Source organism: Bolinopsis microptera, chromosome 7 (genome assembly GCF_026151205.1).
Source record: "Bolinopsis microptera isolate Bmic1 chromosome 7, MBARI_Bmic_1.0, whole genome shotgun sequence".
Classification (NCBI taxonomy): Eukaryota; Metazoa; Ctenophora; class Tentaculata; order Lobata; family Bolinopsidae; genus Bolinopsis; species Bolinopsis microptera.
The window spans coordinates 12,398,878-12,418,982 of record NC_087078.1 but is presented as its reverse complement, the minus strand read 5'-3'; the positions used below and the strand labels follow the sequence as shown (position 1 = coordinate 12,418,982).

General features: G+C 39.2%; 1 protein-coding gene across 1 annotated transcript in view; it reads right to left on the bottom strand.

Annotated features, from left to right (window-relative positions):
• Positions 1-20,105, bottom strand: part of LOC134818540 (purine nucleoside phosphorylase-like) — a 103,097-nt gene that overhangs the window by 18,566 nt on the left and 64,426 nt on the right. The window contains exons 2-7 of the mRNA XM_063828156.1: positions 4,590-4,685; positions 4,165-4,263; positions 3,530-3,633; positions 3,012-3,190; positions 1,732-1,814; positions 1,288-1,376 (exon numbers count right to left, since the gene is read on the bottom strand). Coding sequence (XP_063684226.1) covers positions 1,288-1,376; positions 1,732-1,814; positions 3,012-3,190; positions 3,530-3,633; positions 4,165-4,263; positions 4,590-4,674 — 639 coding nt within the window. The 5' untranslated portion in view covers positions 4,675-4,685. The remainder of the gene's footprint in view (positions 1-1,287; positions 1,377-1,731; positions 1,815-3,011; positions 3,191-3,529; positions 3,634-4,164; positions 4,264-4,589; positions 4,686-20,105) is intronic.

The window sequence follows — 20,105 nt, the reverse complement described above, 5'->3', positions numbered from 1 at the left end:
ATTAGTGCAAAACCGGAATCCTCTTACCATGACTTAAAAATTAACAAAAAATCAAAACCTTCACCAAAAGTCCAGACTCCAGCTTCCGACGCAACTGTGGGCAATCGGAACACATTTTTATTGATTACACTTTGAATGCCTTCAGTTCTCTATCTATGTTTTATTGACCAAAACGTGTTATACTTATGTTTGTTTAGAACTATATGCTGAATGCTGACGAGAACATAAAAGATGATAAATATTTAATAAGGATAATTCTATCTATAATTTACTACTAGTACTTACGGCGCAGTGTTGTTTGAATGATAAATATTATTTGTATTCTATCACTTGCTGGTATTATATTATGATATACGTGGGTTATGGTAGATTGATGATCCATAATTTCGCTACAAAAGTTGGAATATGGCTCAGTGATCACCTTCCATCATCACTTACTCAGATACTATTTGTTTTAAATTTTGATGGTGCCTGGTGGTTTATTGTTAATCGTAGTGTGGTATACATCAATAAATCTTCCTATGATTACTATTTGATATTATTTTTTATATAAGTTTTAATTTTTCTGAATAGATTTGTTTTTGAGATGCTTTAGTTGTTTGTTGCTGGATATTTTCACCTCACCCTTTAGAACCGCTCTGACATGGTTAGTACCTGACACTTGTGTCAGTTGCTAACCATATGGGAGGTATACAAGCACATTCATTTCATTTAATTTCATATTTGGTTCATTTCATGTTTTTGCAATCGCTTTTGCTTCATGTAAATCGAGTTTCTCTGATGCAATAATGAATCAAAATATATGATTCTTCAGGATTCTTAAGCTACATCTACATTGAACAACTATAGCAACCTTGCGATGTAACCATGCCAATACGAAAGCTGTGATATTAGTATAGTAAGGTTGTGTCTGTAATTTTGGTATCAGGTGCCTAAATAAGTTAGTCATTTAGAATTATCAATTAAAGCTCACCTCAATGCAATCTGAGATCAAATCCCAGAAAGTATTGAACATCTAGGTTCTATGTAATTGTAATGATGTAGGGACAAGACATGTTCAGCTGCCATATAATATGTATATAATAGAATTATATGGCGTCCTGAGTCTTTGTATGAATCTCGATCAGTCAAGAATTCAAACAGCCGAGTTACAACGTCCGATCAAAAGATTGAGTCGAGAACATCAATAGGTCGGCAACAGCTGTTTAAATCAGATAATTTGTTAAAACAAATGTGGTTCGTTTCCTGAACAGTAAATAGCAATCTTCAATAATTTCAAAATCTCACCATTTTGAACCACTTCAATTCGGCTGGAGACTCGTACGTAGGCCCGGATGCCATGAGGTAGGTTCCTTCCTTAACCACTGACAATAGACCTGAAACGATCACAGAATCAAATGGTGGATAATTTGAAGTATGTAATAAAACATGTCATAATAGCACATATTATCATATTATAGGGTAATTTGTGATCCTTTCAAGGAACTATCTGTTGTTATTTTCTTTTTAGGATAAAAGTGGTGGTAGTAAGTCTTAACAGAAAGAATTATTTCAATTGGGCACTCAGTGATTGAGCTATTAAGGCCAACGTATGGGTACTGACTTTTGGCCCCCCCCCCCCTGTATATTATTACATATTATATATAACATATTACATTATACACGTATCTTACCAGTACTACAAACTCAAACATTAACTACGGACAATGTACATGCTTGTTTATCAAGTACCTTGATCGTCAGCTGCTTTTCTAAAGACCTCTTGGAGATCCTTGCTGTAAACTGCATTAGTAGCTGGGAACCTTGGTCCGAACCTGACGTTGTTGGACGTTAGTAAGAGAAATACGTACAGTAAAACCCCAATTTACCGCAGTTTGGGATACATCCGCGGTAAATATGGGTCTGCGGTAAATCAGGGTTTCGTTTGTTTACATTATGCATGTTAAGCCCGTTTTGGGGGAAGGAATTGGCTGCGGTAAATCGGGGCGCCGGGTTTTGACTTGACTTGACAAGACTTGACTTGACACGTGAGCTTTAGGCGTGCAGAACTTGAAAAACTTTGCGCACATTTAGGTGTCTCGATCTGTAATCTGTATGTGGTTTGGTTGTAGGTCAAATTAAAATATCATTGTAACCGTTTTCAGTTCACCACCGTTATCTCCTCGTCCTTATCATGATCTAGCATATCTGGTGAGCTTTTTATTGAATGAATGATCCAAAATGAAGAAAGGATAAGGGGTTCAGTGACTTTTCACCACTGTAGCGTATGCAACGACTAATTAATGAATAATTAACAAAGCCGGAATAGCCGTGTACTGCATAGAGAATCCTCACACTTCAAGAAACTAGTGCCCAGATGAATAATTTGATCATGAAAAACAAGTATTGTGTTCGTGAATGCAGGGACGCCAAGGCGAATACTTCAAATTTGACTAAACCCAAATTTGTTGATTGAGAGAGTCTAGACAAAGAGGGTAAAATCATAAATATGCCTTGAGGAACAAAATTGTAAGATGTTGAGTTTCATATAAGATATTTGTAATGAATTGTAATGAACAAAATCCATATATAATTATTTATGATATGTTTGATTTCTTGTTATTGTATGTCATTCAAATTTGGTAAACGGCCCCAACGTTAATGTGGCTTTTGCTATGTGTTGGTTCAGCCGAATTAATTATTATGTAATCAAGTTTATTTTTCTCTTTTAGTTAGTTGTCATCCGGCCAAACATTAAGCAACTTATATTGCAGCACCATTTTTCAATTAGAATATTAAAATATGTCATTGTAATTTTGCATGGCTGAAATGTAACGCTTGATTTGTATATATAATAATTAATTGAATTTTCAAATAAAATTTAAAAAAATTACAGTAAAACCCACATCTAGCGTACGTTTTCTCTTTCCCACTAGAATGATAGAATTTTCGAAAAATGTGTACTTTTAAGTTTTACATCACGTGATCCTTTCAAATACAGCTTGTAAGTATCTACCAAACACAGTGTGTACCTTTCATCATTAGCACCCCTCAGCGGGTTATTTCCAGTAACTCCCACCAGATTAATATGGTCCGTGATCAGCATCAGATCTCCAAGATTCAGTTTAGCAGAGTTGATGCCCCCAGCAGCGTTAGTAACTATCAGACCCTTCACACCCAGCAGTTTCATTACTTGGACTGGAGCTGCACACTGCAGGGCAACTTTGTTTCAGCAAGCTAACATGCATTTAATAATATTAATATGATAATATTTATAATATAAATGATTACATATTGCTTGTCATGCTTTAATATTTTGTGGGCCAAAATCAGCTTGGGTAGGGATCTGGATCATTTCTCTATTTTACGGTAATTCTAGCCCACCGGCCCTGTATTGTACGCACATTATGCATGGTGAAAATACAGTGTATACCATGTATAATACTGAGTGCAACGAATGTCAGCAACCAGTATTCTTTGGTATCAAATATATATTAACACCAGAAACCCTCGAAGTGCAGCTATAATCGCGGAAATTTATTAATCGTACCTTCCAAATGGGGTAGCCCTCATAAAAATGGAATCTTCCCTTCATACAAACACATTCTACAGTCTCTAACTTTCCGAATACCAGCTTTCCGCCGTGTCCTTTCACTGAAACGGAATCAGCTTGAAGTGACTGAATTTACTGTTAATTTACTGAAAATTTAGTTACCTGTCCTTTTGCACCCCAATTAGCAGTCATTAGAAAGTCATACAACATATTATGCAAGCATTATATTTTCATTGTTGTAAATTTGTTGATTCTGTAATCTGTAAAATGTGCTAAAATTAAATTTCTTGTTTCAAAAAAATTTCTTGTTTCACTGCCTGATCATTGATGCGGCAAACATTTTCTCAGGGAAGTTTACAAAAGATTTCGAAATAAATCATTCATATTTGAATCAATATAACTTGCTACCAATATAACTTACTACCAATATAACTTATACCAAAATTTAGCTAAAAAATAGCTCCAAGTGCTTGTAACAACTGTAAGTGTAAAGTAACAATAACGCTTGATGCACTACTGGGCCGTGCATCAAATAATGCTTATCGCTAGATCGCTTTTTCGCGAGATCGTAGCACTACTGAGCCGCTACGAGCTGGGAATGATTAACAACGTCAATCAACGATAACGCCTACCTGTAGTGACAGGGAAGCCCGGGATTGAAGTGTAGTCCATCTCTTGAGTGTCAGTCAGGAGATCTGCTAGTCCTCCCAAACCTGACCCGCAGATTATACCTGAGGAGTGACTGGAGTTAAGGTGGTCACAAAAGTGTCTAAAAGTGGTGGAAACACTACGTAGAACTATAAAATGGTGTGTAGAATTGTAGCACAGATTAGTGGCTACAGTCTACCGGAACTCGGATGTAAGGAAGTAAGATTACAGAACCAAATATAATCATATTCAATATTCATGGTTAGTAGCCGGCGCGGTGTTCATATGTTACTGTGCAGGGACCGTGCAGGGAATGCGCAGGGACTGACCGGAGCTAAACGACCAACTTCCCATATACTCCATATACTCATATTCAATATTCATGGTTATTGGTTAAGGCAAACTTTACCTAGTTTAGGTCTCTGGCTTGTCCTTGACTGGATATAATCAGCAATGTCTTTAATTTTATCATAACTATACTTTTCCTCCTCCATGCTTATATTCTGGGTTTTAAAAAGTCAGCATTTAGAATACAAAATCAGGAATTTTGTATAACCACTTGCTTTTTGTTCCTGAAAAAATCGAGGAGTCTTTTAAAAAAAACAGAAAAAAGATTACAGTAATTTAGGACATGGGAAGTATATAAAATAACTTCAACATCAATATAATATAATACATGGTACAATAATCAATGTAACAAACTTTTTTAATCTGATCAAATCATTTATATCAATCACGTTTCAATAAAGAATTGAAATGATAACAGTGACATTAGGGTAATAGTAATACTATTTGATCAAAAATCAACAGCAAGCAACACAAAATCAACAGCAACTCAAAGAACACAAAGAACGTCACCAAGACAAAGCTTCTCAGCTCTACAAGGCTTGCTAACGAAAGGAGCATAGTGATGCAGGAAGTAATCGTGTAAGGTTCATACCTACTTCATAAGTGTCATTAAAGTAAACAAGGGACCAGCCGCCCACTACTGCCTGTAAGCGTGCAAATATGTATGTTTCACACTGCTATTTTTGACTCAGTATGATATAGAAAGTACGTGGTCTACCACGCCTTTCTTCAAATACTCAAGCGCCATTTTCAATCGTGCATCCTAACAATTTCATATCGTTGGAGTCAGGGGGGGGGGGGGGGGGTCCAACCCGATGTCCGATATGAGGGTTGATGAGGCCAAAATCGGAATCGGAAAAATCGGAAAATTGAGAAATTTACAGAATCGATCTCTAAAACCTCTCAGAAGTGATATAATTCAACCAGAACCCCTCCATATGCTATATTTTTATGAGAAAACGAACCAATTGGACATTCCAATAGTATGTTTTATGTGTTTTTCCACTGCAGAGGCGCTAGTATGCTCACTACTAGTTGGAGTTGTCATGTACTCCCAGACCCGAGTGCTTTGGCCTTTTGACGTGAGATCGATTGTTTCTGCTCATTAATTTTATCCCTGTTACTTGTCATTATGTATTAGTATAGTACAACACTAGGTACCGGGTTATATTTTGTGGTCCGGTCTTGGGGGTCTTTAAACATACCATAATATCACTAGTACACTGCACCTTAAATGTATAGTCAAGTACATTAATTGTATCGTAACACATGCTTGGCTGGGGTATCATGTTTTGTGTCCGTTCGGTACCCTATATTTTCAAAACGGACAAAAAGTAGGGCGAACAAAAACGGACAAAAACAGACAAAAACAGACAAAACATTTACATGTCCTCCTCCTCCTCCCTAGTCTTCCTCCTCCTTCTCATCAGTCCTCCTCCTCCTAAGTCTTCCTCCTCCTCCTGAGTCCTTCTCCTCCTCAGTTCTCTTCAGTCCTCTTCCTGACTACACGTCCTCGTCCTCGTCCTTCTCCTCAGTCCTCCTCACCCTGCTCCTCAGTCCTCAGTCCCCTCCTCAGTCCTACTCCCAGTCCTCCTCCTTCTCCTCCTCCTCCTGACCTCCTCGTTTCTCCTAGACTCATCCTCCTCCTCCTTCTCCTCCCCATCAGTCCTCCTGAGTCCTCCTCCCGAGTCCTCCTCCTCATCCTCCTTCACCTCCTGAGTCCTCCTTCTGAGTCCTTCTCCTCATCCTCCTCCTCAGTCATCCTCCTCTTCCTCCTCGGTCCTCCCCAGTCCTCCTCCTCCTCATCCTCCTCCTCATCAGTCCTCATCCTCTGTCCTCCTCATAATCGTCCTTGTCCTCATCCTCATCCTTAGTCCTCCTCCTCCTTATCCTCCTCCTCAGTCCTCCCCCAGTCCTCCCCCAGTCCTCCTCATTCTCCTCATCCTCCTCCTCCTAGCCTCATCCTCCTCCTCCTTCTCCGCTTTCTTCTTCTCCTAATCAGTCCTCCTCCTCCTCCTCGTCCTTAGTCCTCGTCCTCGTCCTCCTCAGTCGTCCTCCTCAGTCCTCCTCAGTCCTCCTCCTCATCATCCTCCTCCTCCTCCTCCTCAGTCTCCTCCTCCTCATCGTCCTCCTCAGTCCTCCTCCTCCTTCTCCTCATCAGTCCTCATCCTCAGTCCTACACTAGTCGTCCTCGTCCTTAGTCCTCGTCTTCGTCCTCGTCCTCTTCCTTCTCCTGAGTCCTCCTCCTCCTCTTCCTCATCAGTCCTCCTCCTCCTCCTGAGTCCTCCTGAGTCCTCCTGAGTCCTCCTCCACCTTCTGAGTCCTCCTCCTGAGTCATCCTCCTCCTCAATCTTCTCCTTATCCTCCTCCTCCTACTCCTCCTCATTCTCCTCCTTATCCTCCTCCTTCTCAGTCCTCCTCCTTCTCCTCCTCCTTCTCCTCTTCCTTCTCCTCCTAATCAGTCCTCTTCTTTAGCCCTCGTTATCATCCTCCTAGTCCTCGTCCTTAGTCCTCGTCCTCATCCTCCTCAGTCTTCCTCCTCAGTCCTGCTCCTCCTTCTCCTCCTCGTCAGTCCTCTTCCTCCTCAGCCTCCTCCTGATCCTCCTGATCCTCCTCCTTAGTCCTCTTCCTCCTCCTCAGTCCTACTCCTCAGTCCTCCTCCTCATCCTCATCCTCCTCATCCTCCTCAGTCCTCCTCCTCCTTCTCCTCCTTTTCCTCCTTTTCCTCCTTCTCCTCCTACTCCTAAGTCCTCCTCCTCCTCAGTCCTCCCCCAGTCCACCTCCTCATCAGTCCTCCGCCAGTCCTCCTTCTCCTCCTTCTCCTCCTTCTCCTCCTTCTCATCCTCAGTCCTCCTCAGTCCTCCCTCAGTCCTCCTCCTCCTCAGTCCTCCCCAAGTCCTCCTCTTCCTCAGTCCTCCCCCAGTCCTCCTTCTCCTTTTCATCATCAGTCCTCCTCCTCAGTCCTCGTCCTCGTCCTTCTCCTTCTTATCAGTCCTCCTCCTCAGTCTTCCTCCTCGTCCTCGCTCTCGTCCTCCTCCTCAGTCCTCCTCGTCCTTAGTCCTCCTCCTCCTCACCAATCAGCTGCTCCTCTTCCTCAGTCCTCCCTCTCCTCTTCAGTCTTCCTCCTCCTCAGTCCTCCTCCTCCTCAGTCCTCCTTGGTCCTTCTCAATCAGCTGCTCCTCTTCCTCAGTCCTCCCTCTCCTCCCCAGTCCTCCTCTTTCTCCTCAGTCTTCCTCCTTCTCCTCCTCCTCAGTTCTCCTCCTCACCCTCCTCCTCCTTCTCCTCCTAATCAGTCCTCCTCCTCATTCGTCCTCCTCCTCGTTCTTAGTCATCGTCCTCATCCTTATCGTCCTTAGTCTTCGTCCTCATCCTCCCAGTCCTCGTCCTTAGTCCTCGTCCTCATCCTCCTAGTCCTCGTCCTGGTCCTCCTCTGTCCTCCTCAGTCCTTCTTCTCCTCAGTCCTCAGTCCTCCTCCTCAGTCCTCTTCCTCCTCCTCAGTCCTCCCTCAGTCCTCCTTCTCCTCATCTTCAGTCCTCCTCCTCCTTCTCCTTCTCCTTCTTATCAGTCCTCCTCCTCAGTCCTCGTCCTCGCTCTCGTCCTCGTCCTCAGTCCTCGTCGTCCTATTAGCCCTCGCGTTATCTTAGTCTTCCTCCTCCCCGTCCTCAGTCCTCTTCTTCCTCCTCACCGATCCTGCTCCTCTTCCTCAGTCCTCCCTCTCCTCTTCAGTCCTCCTCTTCAGTCCTCCTCCTCCTCCTCTGTCCTTCTCGGTCCTTCTCCTCCTCGTCAGTCCTCCTCCTCCTCAGTCTTTCTCCTTCTCCTCCTCCTCCTCCTCAGTCCTCCTCTTCTTCAGTCCTCCTGCTCCTCCTCATCAGTTTACACAATTTACTGTTACTAAAATGTTTTTAAACGCATTTGAGTCTGTAACATATACATGTTACTGTTACTGACTCAAAATGTGCTCGAGAATTTTTTTGTTTAACAGAGTTTTACTCTCCAGTACTATGGAAAAGTTGTTACATGATAAATAAAGATTTTGATGAATAAAGTGATTTTCATCTCTTTTAATGTTATTTAAAATTGTGTAGACTATTCTTTGTATCTAACTGAGGATTGGAAGTTCGAGAAAGGACCATGGTCAATGGTCATTAACCGTGCTACCCATTTCTGCAGATAGCCTGTTACAAATTGTGGAGACAATTTAAATCAAAAGTTGCTAAAGCGTTCCCTATTTGTTACGATTGTTATTACCAACCGTACCTCTTTCAATTGTGGACCGGGGTGGATGTTTCTGTCAAACAAGAGTTGATACGACAGTGTGTTGTTTTTCGGACGAAACGATTCTTGTTTGGAACTAGAAACCATTTTGGGGTTCTGGGACCACCACCAATCGATTTCTTGTCATATTTAAGTACAGAAATAGCTACCTATATCGCCTAGAAACCTCAGAGGAAAGATTCAAATTTTCCCGATTTTTCCGATATGAGGGTTGATGAGGCCAAAATCGGGATCGGAATGATCGGAAAAATCGGGTTGGACCCCCCCCCCCCCCCCAGTCAGAAGATAGAGTGATCAAAGGACAGTATTGAGTTTTATGAACAAAAAAAGTAACGTATTGCCATCTAACCGTGACGTAGAAACAATTTCGTATACCAGATAACAAAAAATTAATTAACGAGATTTAACGTCGTTATAGCAATAAGCGAGCGTCGTGAAGTTTCAAGTTTCAATATGTCGATTAGAAGTGGGAACAATATTGGATTCTGACTTGAAGAGGGAGGGGACCGGACTCCCGCAATCATAATATCGGAGACCTTCATGTCAATACCTGTAAGAACCAGTACTCAACCAGCAATCAAGCGATAATCGAGTGCTGCGAGCAGTTTTAAGTTTCAACTTTATGGAATGTCAACCTCAATAACGTTATGTCAACCTTAATAACTACATATTGTATTGAATTTATCAACTCCTCGACTCACGACAGCTTTTTTGCTCGGAATTAAGCAAAGCCATGGCAAAAAAGACACAACAATACTACATTTAATAAAGATACGGATGCCTGCTCCCTAACAGTGGAAGACAATAACATACTGTAATATTCATATTTTCAAAGATGATGTGCCTCATTGTCTACGGTGATTTTAGCTGTTAAGGATATCTCAACAGATTGAAATTGAGTCACTTTAGTATAACGATTCGGATTAGATATATCATTATATAAGTTATAGTTATAGTTAGATGATATTATAGTTTGCAGAATTTTAGCTTATACACTTATACAGACAATTTTAGCTTATGTAACAGACAATTAGATTCCAACACATTGTCTGTATAAGCTAAAATTTCTGCTGCAGGTGCCAGGTGGTACGATCTAGCAAAACGATCGATCATAATATCGCAAAAAATAGGTAATTGTTGCGTAGAAAACTTGCTGACAGACTCATTTTGATATGTTATGTCAACGACTTGTTAATATGGTAAAATCGGATCAACGGTTCGGCAATAAAATATTGGAAGTGGTTAAAGAACTAGATTCAGAATGGGTTAAATATAACGGTGGCGACATTTTTAAAGACGAATAGGTGTCATTTTTTTCAAAGTTCCCAGACGATAACAACCCCTCGCTAAAAACGTATTTTTTACCGTCGGATAGAATTCGTGGAAAGAAATAAGAAGTAGGAACCAGCTGGTAGTTGAGAATCATTTACCGACTGGCCACGAAAATACGGTATTTATAACATTACAGTCAGTGGGTCGCTTTATTTGTGAGTCAGTTGAGTAGTTTCAATACCAGTAATTCGCTAGAAATCGTCTCGATACACTTTACTGGCTGTTATTTCTTGTTTGATTCATATTGAGTTCAGCCTACATTAAAATCATACGTTTGTATAATTTGCCCTCTTATCTGCTTTCTTATCTCATTTTGTTTAACAGCGAGTCCTACATCACAATAACAGCTGTGGACGACAAGGAGATCGACAGTATTATGTTTAAAGCTGAGAAGGTTCTGGAAAAACGTCATGGTTTATCAACCTGAAAGCTCAGTTACCCCGGAAACGTTGCCAGTGAACTGTGAAGACAGAACAGTCGGAACATATTTAAGGAGATTGAACTTAAACCAGCGATGGAGCTCAGTAAAGTTGGCAAGATGAATGAGAAGACTAGGTCATTTAAATAGGTTATTAGAACCACCCAGGCACCGTTTAGGTTTAATACAACAATCATTCGTATATTCACAGCTGGGCCATTCCCGACGTTTCTGGCAAGATAGAAGTTTTCATCAGACCCTTCTGTTTATGTTGGGGATAGCAGCTACGAAAATTGTCATATCGTCCGTTACGTCCTTGGTTTCTTATTTGATAGAATTTCCATATATTGAATTAAGAGTGAATCGCAATTAGATTGTACACAGCATAAGAAATGTGGAATGATAAAGTTATGTGGACGATACTGGGCGGTGTACTGATTGTCTCATCAACACGTCACTATGACCCTCCGGACGGTAAACACAACTCTTTACTTGCTGTAAAATAATATATCTAGAGAAGTAGAGATCACAAAATATTATAGTAAAAAAGATGCGTTTTCAGATTTTAATGGTTTTAAATGCCTTCGAGCGTTCACGCTATGTCCGGTCAAATAACGTCCGATAAGGTAAATATTATAACTGTGACGTCATCATTGGACATGATAGTGAATAACTAACAGTTACTGTCGGAGCAGGTGGTCTGCTATCTAGATGCAAACCTACAGCACAGACAGATACAGCTTGGAACGGAAGCAGCTGGAAGGCGGTAGATGGAAACAGAAACACTTACTATTGGAATTGGTTTGTGATAACTTACAGTTTCATTAGGTTACCAATTAGCCAATTTTAGGAAAATTAACTCATGATATTATTATGTTAATACTTCATTCCTAAATCTGACAGGACATGTACACACACAGACACGGACAATGGTCACCTGAGAACAGAATCAGCGGTCTCCAAATGGTGGAGGGTGGATTTACAGAAAGATTATTTCATAACTTCAATTCTTGTGTGGAGTAGAAATTACTTTCATGATAAAATTAATGGAACACAGGTAACATGTACCTCAGTAAAGATATTATGAAACAGATACTATTCAGCCAGTAATGAGATTAATGTAACAGAGCACCAAAAGTGTATAATGTGAGAGTAACTGGAATGTGGGACGATTGTTAACAAATTATCGGATCAGTACTTGAGGGGAGGGATTATGAATTATAAATCCGATGGTACTTTTAGCCGTATCTAAATGACTCGATCGAACAAAATTACAATTTTATCGCATCTTATCAAATTCAAAACATTTCGTAACGTCATGTCAAAATAAGAATTAATGTAGATGTAGGATGAGGGGTAAAGACTGAAGTGTGGCGTAAAATTTCGGTAAATTTCAGGTAACAATAGATGGTGTTGAATGTGGGGGAAGTCCCATCCTGGCTAAAAGAGGGGACCCTTTAGATCTCAGAGTAGACTGTAACTTGGTAGGTAGGGTGGTAACATTCCAGCTTCCACGACCAAAGAACAATGTTATGGTACAGCTAACTCTGTGCGAGGTCGAGGTTTACGGCTTCAATATTTCAGGTTCGACCTTCATTGCCTTTTTGCATTCGTATTATCAAATTCTGCGGCAATATGTTGAAAGACCTGAAAGTTTGTCTAGAAAATCAACCATCTATAATATTATAATGATTGAGCAGTTTTATCTTCAGCAGAACCAGAGTTTTTCTTGATGATCGACTCTAATGGCGACGATAGTGCAGCGGAAGGAATACTTTCTGTACACAACAAAAAAGACAAGAAGACAACCTCTTTATGTTGTGACAATGTAGACAAGATAATGACGTCAACTAAGCAAATTTGCCATATTTTGGGTTGTCAAGGGGGAGGAACACACGAGATTATTGAAACGGAGACGTTAGTAACTTTATCACAAACTTACAAATTATTTTTTTGAACTGTAAGCAAGATATGAGCGACATTTTTAATGAAAAAAAGTCATAAAAACTTCAAAAACAACCGGCTTCAATTCTATGAAGCGACCATTTTGTCAGGATGAACGGGAATGGAGAGTATATGTTATTGACTGGCTGTAGTATTCCTGCCCATGATATTAGCGATTGCAGTCCTAAAGTTGTAAGCAGCTGCAACAATGTCATGATCTTATCATGCTTCAAACTTCGTCCAGGTACATTTAAAAACGTTGATATCTAGACATTAGAAAAGTTAACATTGGGATCAGGTACTAAGTTCTGTACGTGACGTTGACTAAGTGTAATTTTGGAATTTTGTCAAAAGACCCACCCACCCCCTTCGCGGCTTTTACCGGCTTTTGTGGTACTAACTGTTGAGAAATCACGGTACTAACTGTGTCTTGGTATATAAAATAAGATACCCACCTATAAATTGCTTTAAACAGCTCATTAAACATTGGGAAATGGGCAAATTATACCCACTATTTAGTAGGGGTTTTGTTTTCAATGTAGTCGAATTACATAAAAAGTTACGAAAACAGGAAAAAAATTCAAAGAACCCAGATAAAACTTCAAAACCCAAAAAACCCATTCTCAAATTTCAATTTTGAAATGTACCATGTACTAACTGTGTTTTGGAAGAAAATATGACCCACCCCCAACGTCACGTACGGTACTAAGTGTATGATCCCCCCCCCCCCGCCCCCCCCCCCCCCCCCCCCGTTTTTGCTGATAATATAGTACATAGTTAGCAAAACAATCTAAAACATAAATCTTGGAAAATAATGGTGCTCACAATCAAAGCACACGTAAATATATTTGCTACCAATTAGTACCGAAAGAATAATCCATTTTATTTTACAGATTTGGGTATGGAGTGGAGATTAGCTGATATACATGACCCTAATAAAGAAACCACCCATCTTGGAGAGGGCCTGTTACAAGTGCGCCCGCTAGGATCCGACTCTCTTGATGAATGGGGTGGGGTTTGTGACAACTGGATCACAACTAAGACACTATACCTAATTTGTGAACTGCTTGGTTTTCAAAAGGTGTTTTACTCTAACACTCAATCTTATCTCAAGTAAGGAGCTACAAAACCGAATGATGTTAAATAAAAGATTTATTATATTAAGATAAAAAGTAGTACTCATCATTATCTTCTCTTAACAAAATGTTCAAACCAACTATACATTTTTACATGCATCATATCATATAATACTATGTTGTCCATCTAGGAAACATCCTATTTCACATATTGACCATCTTGACTGCCCTGAGACCGCAAGTAATCTGTCAGAATGTAAAGCAAGTGGTTGGAAAACGCATTCATATTGCTTGGATAGCGACATGATTAATCTGCAATGCATAACAACCATCAGTGAAGAGGAAATGGATTCAGGTAACAACTTGTACAACTTCCTACTGACAACTACAACTTTAGTAGTTCACCTTTCTTAAATCATCTTCAATTAAATTTCGTGTAATTCATTCCCGGCTTGTTCTGTTATAGTGTTATTAGCTTATGTTAAAAATAATCGTAGGACAGTGCAAGGTGGGCATTGTGAACGGATTCGTGAAGGAAGTCTGTCAAAGTAAGGATAAGAAAACTTCTTATTACAAATGTCCTAACGAGGAAACTTTCTTCCAAGTGCTACACAAACAAAACTGTAGCAGTCTTTTCCCTGGGACCATGCCTGACTCAAGAGAGTACTGCTATATTGTTAGTAAAACTTGTGATTACAGTTCAGTTCAGTTTTGTGGAATAGAGGAAACTTTATCAACTGATGGAAGGTGCTCTGTGATATGCCCATCAAAGTACGGAAACTCAACAGTTTTTCCAGTTGGTATCTTGTGCAATGGTGTGTCAGATTGTCTCGATGGAGAAGATGAAGCAAAGGAAGTGTGCAACTCTGATTTATCCGAAAAATTGAGGTGCACTTTCGATAAATCGATCATTTTACCGCAAGCTGTAAAGGATGAAATGTACTGCGATGAGTCTGAATATAAATGTGGGGGTGGTTTCTTTTTCTATGATGAAAATGATTGTGGTCATGAAGCAGGAAAAATAAGCACAGTTTCAAAACCAAAGGGTGTTGATTTCTGGTGGGTGCATCCCATATTTCTCTGTGACAACACTTTAGAGGCATGGTTTAACAAAGAAGATTGTACAAAAAATTCTGAAAACTCGTCCACTGGAATCACATGCATAGACAATATGACAGAAAAGGAGAGATTTGTACCAGATTTCATGACTTGTACCAACCCAGCCTATGTCGAAGGAGCAAAGTTCCAAATTTGCGAGAACTGGGAGGAACAAATGAACTGTACATTAAATAAGAAGCATATTGAATTGTCGTGTAATGTAAGTGGCTATGGCTTATCCAGCATAACAAAGTATCTGATCTGTGATGGAATTGAAAACTGTGAAGATGGAATTGATGAGGAATGTGAGCTTGTTGGATACGATTGTTACCTTCATAGGCATAAGATTTGTGATGATATAGTGGATTGTCTGTTTGGGGAGGATGAAGCATTTTGTGAACCAAAACAAACAAAACTCACATGTCAAAGAAAACTTGCATCAGCCAACAATGTTTCTCTGAGCATCCTCAAATCTTATGTGATGGATAATAAATCAGATTGCATTGATGGCACAGATGAAAACCCACATAATTGGAAATCATGCGGAAAAAAAGATCGAAAGCACTATGTTGAACATGACACTGAGTGTTCAGAATATTTCTTCTGTGGTAACGACAGAGAACATGTAATGAAACCAGTGCCTATGGATAAATTGTGTGATATGAAAAGTGACTGCCCTGGAGAAAGGGAGATGTGCTTCATCAGCAGACAGTATACAAAAGTTTGGTCAGATCGTTTAGAAATAGACAACAAAGTTGTTTTTCCACCTTGTCTACCAGGTTTATTATCTGAAGACAAATTTCGTTGCATAGAAACATCATCATTAGCCAAAATCTACAAATTGGAGCCAAAAATCACTGTTCACTCGTCCATCAAACAGTCTTGTAGGTTTCAGTTTGGTGAACAGTACATATTTTTGTCATGTCATGGGCTCTGTATAGAGAACAATGTTTCATGCGAAATGAGGCGTGCTCCCCAGGTTGCTTGTAGTCAAAGTAGCACAAAAGTTGCTAACAGTCTTCTCATTTTAGACAGCAATAACACAGAAATAATAAAAGTGTCTCAGCCAAGCCCAGAAATGCGCAAATTTGAAGACAATGTATTTCTGTGTGACAATAGACATTGTGTAACCAACGACAAAGTGTGCAACTTGGCTGATGACTGTGGCGACGAATCTGATGAAGATGGTTGTATCAATCAGTTTCAGTGCAACACTTCACGTGAGAGGCTTAGTTTAGATAAACTGTGTGATGGAGTTGTAAACTGTGTTGATTTCAGTGACGAGTGTAATGAGGCATGTCCAAAAAAGAGGATCATCATTATCATTCTACCTACAGATATCTGCATGGGTAATTGGTGTAGCTTCGACTGTTATCAATATTCTTGTGATTTTGAAATCTATTCACAAACTTTCAAAAATGGAGCAGAGAGGTATTACATTCAGAGATAATCTTCTGATTTTGCTGATAGCCTTCGGAGATTTGCTTGTTGGAATATACTTGTTTGTCATAAGCGGTGTTAATCACATGTTAGGCGAGGATTACTGTAATGAAAGGTACATTGGACTGCATCTACAATGTGTCATGTTCTTGGAGTGCTGAGCACTATCGGGTCACAAATATCTCTCTTCACTATGACAGTTCTTAGTATTTTCAGAGTATATCGAATAACACACCTGTTTAGTGCACCAAACATATCTAGACCATGGTGGATTTTCACAATATTACTGTGCACTCTAATACTGATCAGTGCAACATTGATATCTGTCACGCCATTGTTTGATAATTTTGAGGACTTCTTCTTGAATGGTCTAAGTTACCATGAGATTACACTTTTTGTTGGATTAGTCAAGAAAAGTGTGCACTTTGATACTCTGGAAACATACTATGGCAAATTGTGGGGAATTAGCTCTCATCATATTAGTTGGAATTAAATTCAAAGTCTAATAAAAGACATGTTTTCAAGTGATGATGGCATAGTGCAAGGGAATGGTGTTGGTTTCTATGGCAATGCTGGGGTGTGCCTGTTCAAGTACTTTGTAACGGAGGATGACCCTCAACAATTGTTCTCCCTGTGCATTCTTTTTCTAAACTTTTTCTGTTTTGGTGTCATAACCGTTTCATATATCATTGTTCTGACAGTGTCAAGAATTTCAACAGATGGATTGAGTAACAGCGTTGCTGCTAATACAAACTCAGCATTACAGAAAAGGATCAGTCTGATAATTCTATCTGATGGTTTGTGCTGGATACCATTCATTCTGATAGGGATCTTACACTATTTCCGAACAATTGATGCCTCTCCTTTGTATGAGTTTTGTTCGATCATTATTTTACAGGTCAATTCTCTGATCAATCCAATCATATACAACTCTGAGTTTAGGGAATACAAGGATATGCTCAGTAACTTTTGTAGAAGATGTTTTCTCAGACTGAGGACTGGTGATAATAGTTCTGACCAAACTAGTACTACTAATTTGGCCATGTTGGCACAAAAACAAAGATCCAGTGACATTCGGCCAGGGACATTGACAAAATACAATGAGATAAAATAGAAATGTCTGAAATTTGTGGACGAACAATACTTGGCCTAAGAAAAAAGTGAATATTCAGACTTTGGGAACTTATGGATTGAGAGAACTTAGGTAATGATATATATATACAATTAGGTTTAAAGAATGCGCATGAGAAAGAGAAGAAAGATCTCTATGAGGAGAGAGTCAGTTAAACAAAACAGATTGTATCTCTCAAATCGTATCTCTGAGATAATAGCTGACCACAAAAAAAGAAGCCAGGTTAAAAATCACATCAGAACACGATTCAGGTTTTATCTGCTACGAAGCACACTCATAGCACTCAGGGGAATCAGAGGAAGACAAAAAGCCCAGCACCTTGGACTGGATGACGTATCTTTCTATCTCATCCCTGAGAAGACTAGCTGTGAGGTCTCTCATAGCTCGTTTGACTTTAATTGTTGATAAAATGTCTTATGCAGAACAAAATATTTGTTGTACTAATATACAAGATATTATTACTATTGTTAAAATTAAACGTTCAACAATTAGCAGATATTTGAAAAACCGTATACATAAACCCAAAAATGGGGTGTACGTGTGGGACATGTCAAAACATGAAATGCGCCCGGCACTCTCTCTTTAAGTAAAGTAAAGTAAAGTAAAGTAAAAATTATGACATAACATCATCACTAATGTCTACAAAGTGTCATTGCACTACATGGAAAAATATACAGTAACTATTTCTCCATCAAATTTAAAAGTAATAATTTATCAAATATTAATCATAAATAACAACATCATAAAAAATTTGTTATTTATTCATACATCCCAGTGGAGTAAAGATTTATAAAACGTTTCTTTGCTACATAATAATTAATAATAATAATAAAATTTGGTAGCTTAAACACAAAGTAAAACAACATTTTTTTTTCAAGATAACTATCAAGGAGTGTATGCATATAATAGGACATAAAAAGTTTTGGAACGAAGATGACATGCTTATGAAGCGAGCTAACAGTCTAGTTGTTACTGGGCGGCGCTCAGCCTGTCATTCCGCCGAATCTTTATGTTTATGAACATAATAGCCTGGGGTAATCTAGTTGCTAATAAGTTCAAAAAGATCATGACATTAGGTTGCATCCTAAACAGTTTAAGCAAATAACATAAAGTTATACTGTCAATTAATCGCTCATGCCATAACTTTTCTTAAACAGGTGAGTTTTTAATAATGTTTTGAACAGATCAACATCAGAAGGATGAAACCAAAGATAATCATTGTGTTTTTCCTTATTACTGACATAATTGGTACCTTCAATTCTTGTTAAAACTTCTTTCGAAACATTCCAAAAATAAAAGTCATTAACAATACATTTAGAAATCATATCCTTTTTAAAACTTTCCAATCCAATTTTAAAACTCAAAACTGTCAAGCAGTTCTTTACCTCCGAAGGGAATTTGTTCCAATAGGGAACAACCCGCTCTGGAAGAAAAGAACACTGAAGATTCTTGACTTTTGTCACACTCTTACTACATCTATTGGATGAAACCAGATTGAGACCTGATCTGCTTGGTCTGAACAAGTCTGAACCATAATTTACTGGGCCGCGCTCAGCCTGTCATTCCGCCTAATCTCTATGTTATATGAACATGATAGCCTGAGGTCCCCAGGTAAAACCATAATCAGTATTTAGAGAAGAATCAGATATTAACTTAACTTATTATTATTTTTAAAAAAAATTTACATACTCCTTCTTAGTGTGGTGACTTGGGGTCCATAAATATAACAATACAAGCTGACAAACCAAAAAGAACAACTGGGGTAGGTAGGTAGCCCTGGTGGGTGCGTAAACTTTACGGTCTGCTCTCTCCAAGATCAGCCTGCTTCTCCATTTTACCGTGAAGCCTAATTTCTAGTTTTTATAAATACAATGCAAGTGCAGGTTTACTAATCTTAATCTACTTAACAACTCAATAGCCCAAGTCACCATACCCGTAGTATATTCCATGGTAATAGAAGAACTTTAAAGTTTTTCAAATTGTTGCTATAATTGATTTAAATAAAAATTTGTTGTTTTCTTGATCAGTCAAACCATTAATAACCTTAAAAGCTACAATAAGGTCCCCATGTATTCGCCGCTCTGCCAGCGTTGTCAAATTAAGGATTTCCAGTCTACGGCTGTAAGGAAGAGTACCCACCTCATCAATCAGACGAGTAAACCGCCTCTGGACGCTCTCCAGCTCCAAAACAGTCCCCCAACTTCCATGAGCCGCAATTTTCACTAATTATCAAATTCCTTACAATCCAGCAAATCATACGATTTGCCTTTACTTGGAAATACATGCTTTTATTTGTTCATTCCAAAGCAGGGAACTATGGGTAATAACCCCCAAATCTTTTTCCTGATCAGATACTTTTAGTTCTTTACTGGGCTGCGCTCAGCCTGTCATTCCGCCTAATCTCCATGTTTATGAACATGATAGCCTGAGGTCCCCAGGTAACAAGTTTTATGCCATTAACTAAATAATTTAAGTTAGGGTTGATATTACCTGGGGACCCAGGCTATTAAATCTTCATAAACATATAAAAATTCGACGGAATGACAGGCTGAGCGCTGCCCAGTAATTACTGGGCCGCGCTCAGCCTGTCATTCCGCCAAATCTTTATGTTAATGAACATAATAGCCTGGGGTCCTCAGGTAACCCAGTAAGGGTTGCTATTAAGATTAATATGAACAACTTTATAGATTATTAGATTTGGCAGGATTAAAATTTAAAAGCCAAATACTCTCCCAGACCTCCAGTTCTACAATATCTTCAGCAACACTGCTGTGGTTAGCTGCATTACCAATCAGGTTTGTCAAGAACACCGTCTACAGGAATTGGCGTAATAGGTAACGCATAATGGACACTTAAGTATGG